This window comes from Hippocampus comes, unplaced genomic scaffold (genome assembly GCF_001891065.2).
Source record: "Hippocampus comes isolate QL1 unplaced genomic scaffold, H_comes_QL1_v1.1 scaffold301, whole genome shotgun sequence".
Taxonomy (NCBI): domain Eukaryota; kingdom Metazoa; phylum Chordata; class Actinopteri; order Syngnathiformes; family Syngnathidae; genus Hippocampus; species Hippocampus comes.
The window spans coordinates 220,459-221,985 of NW_017805928.1; the positions used below are offsets into that span (position 1 = coordinate 220,459).

At 62.5% G+C, this 1,527-nt stretch overlaps 2 protein-coding genes across 2 annotated transcripts in view; one reads left to right on the top strand and one right to left on the bottom strand.

The window, feature by feature from the left end:
• The window catches only part of snrpb2 (small nuclear ribonucleoprotein polypeptide B2), a 4,623-nt gene extending 4,128 nt beyond the window's left edge, over window positions 1-495 (bottom strand). The window contains exon 1 of the mRNA XM_019889680.1: window positions 489-495. The gene's annotated coding sequence lies outside the window, so the exon portion shown is untranslated. The remainder of the gene's footprint in view (window positions 1-488) is intronic.
• The window catches only part of kif16ba (kinesin family member 16Ba), a 16,024-nt gene that overhangs the window by 1,348 nt on the left and 13,149 nt on the right, over window positions 1-1,527 (top strand). The window contains exons 6-9 of the mRNA XM_019889683.1: window positions 57-166; window positions 248-390; window positions 810-1,002; window positions 1,049-1,257. Coding sequence (XP_019745242.1) covers window positions 57-166; window positions 248-390; window positions 810-1,002; window positions 1,049-1,257 — 655 coding nt within the window. The remainder of the gene's footprint in view (window positions 1-56; window positions 167-247; window positions 391-809; window positions 1,003-1,048; window positions 1,258-1,527) is intronic.

The window sequence follows — 1,527 nt, forward strand, 5'->3', positions numbered from 1 at the left end:
CCTCCCCCACCCCTCGTGCGGCAGACCCGCCGCTCATCCATCATCCCTCGTCCCAGCTACCTGGAGATCTACAACGAGCGCGTGCGCGATCTCCTGAGGAGGAAGTCGGCTCAGACGTCCAACCTGAGGGTCCGGGAGCACCCCAAGGACGGACCCTACGTCCAAGGTCAGATTTTATCCTCCAGCGCGGAACGACCGATCTGAGCGCCGCGGCGACGGGCGGATTCGTCCCATCGTGTCTCTCCAGGTCTGTCCAAGCATCTGGTGCGGAACTACGGCGACGTGGAGGAGCTGATGGAGGCGGGAAACGTCAAGCGCACCACCGCCAGCACCGGCATGAACCACATCAGCAGCCGCTCGCACGCCATCTTCACGGTCAACTTCACGCAGGTGCCCGCAAATCAGTGGCGTGCGGTGAGATTGTGCAATCAGAGGTGAGGCTCTGCCTCCCCTGGCCGTGATTGCGCAATCAGAGGTGAGGCTCTAACTCCCCTGCCTCCCCTGGCCGTGATTGCGCAATCTGAGGTGAGGCTCTGCCTCCCCTGGCCGCACGTCCCTGCCGCAAATGTCCTCCATGTGTGACAGCGGTGGAGGGGGGGGGGGGAGGGGGCCCGTGGACCTTTTTGACCGCACAATTGGATTCTTAAAAACTCATTCAGGAGCAGCCAATTCTGGACCGTCTCCGAAAATACGTTTCAAACCGTCTTTGGAAGCGAAGGAGTGGGGAGTGGGAGAAATCAATGAAAACGCTCCGTTTTTTACAGCGCGTGTGCGCGCGCGCCGCCGCCCGAATCGATTTTTTTGTCCAGGCCAAGTTTGACGCGGAGATGCCCAGCGAGACGCTGAGCAAGATCCACTTGGTGGATCTGGCCGGCAGCGAGCGCGCCGACGCCACCGGCGCCGCCGGCGCCGCCGGCGTTCGCCTCAAGTCCCCGCCCAACATCAACAAGTCGCTCGTCACGCTCGGCAACGTCATCTCCGCCCTGGGTCAGAATCCGCCGCGCGGGCCGTCTCCCGAGACCGGAACGGCAAAAGCGCAACGACGAAGAGCGAGCGGCGCGCCCAAAGTCAGACCAGCCCGTTTTTTTTTTAAAAGACGTCAACTACGGCGAGACGCTCAGCACGCTGCGCTACGCCAACCGGGCCAAGAACATCATCAACAAGCCCACCGTCAACGAGGACGCCAACGTCAGGCTGATCCGAGAACTGCGGGCGGAGATCGCGCGCCTCAAGGCTCTGCTGGTTCAGGGCGACCGGGTGGGCGCCGCCGCCGTCGCATGACGTCACGTCACGTCACGTCACGTCACGTCACGTCACGCCGTCTGCCGCTGCGCTCATCTTTCAGACGGCTCCGCCGGACTCGCCCACCGCGCTCAGCGTGGAGGAGAAGCTGCACCGGAACGAAGCCAAGGTCGGTACACGCCAACGCGATGGATGGCAAAACGATTGACGGCCGTGAACACATTCGAACCCTTTGACGTCTAAAAGCGTCCATTGACGCATAGCCCCCGCCTCCCAATGACGACG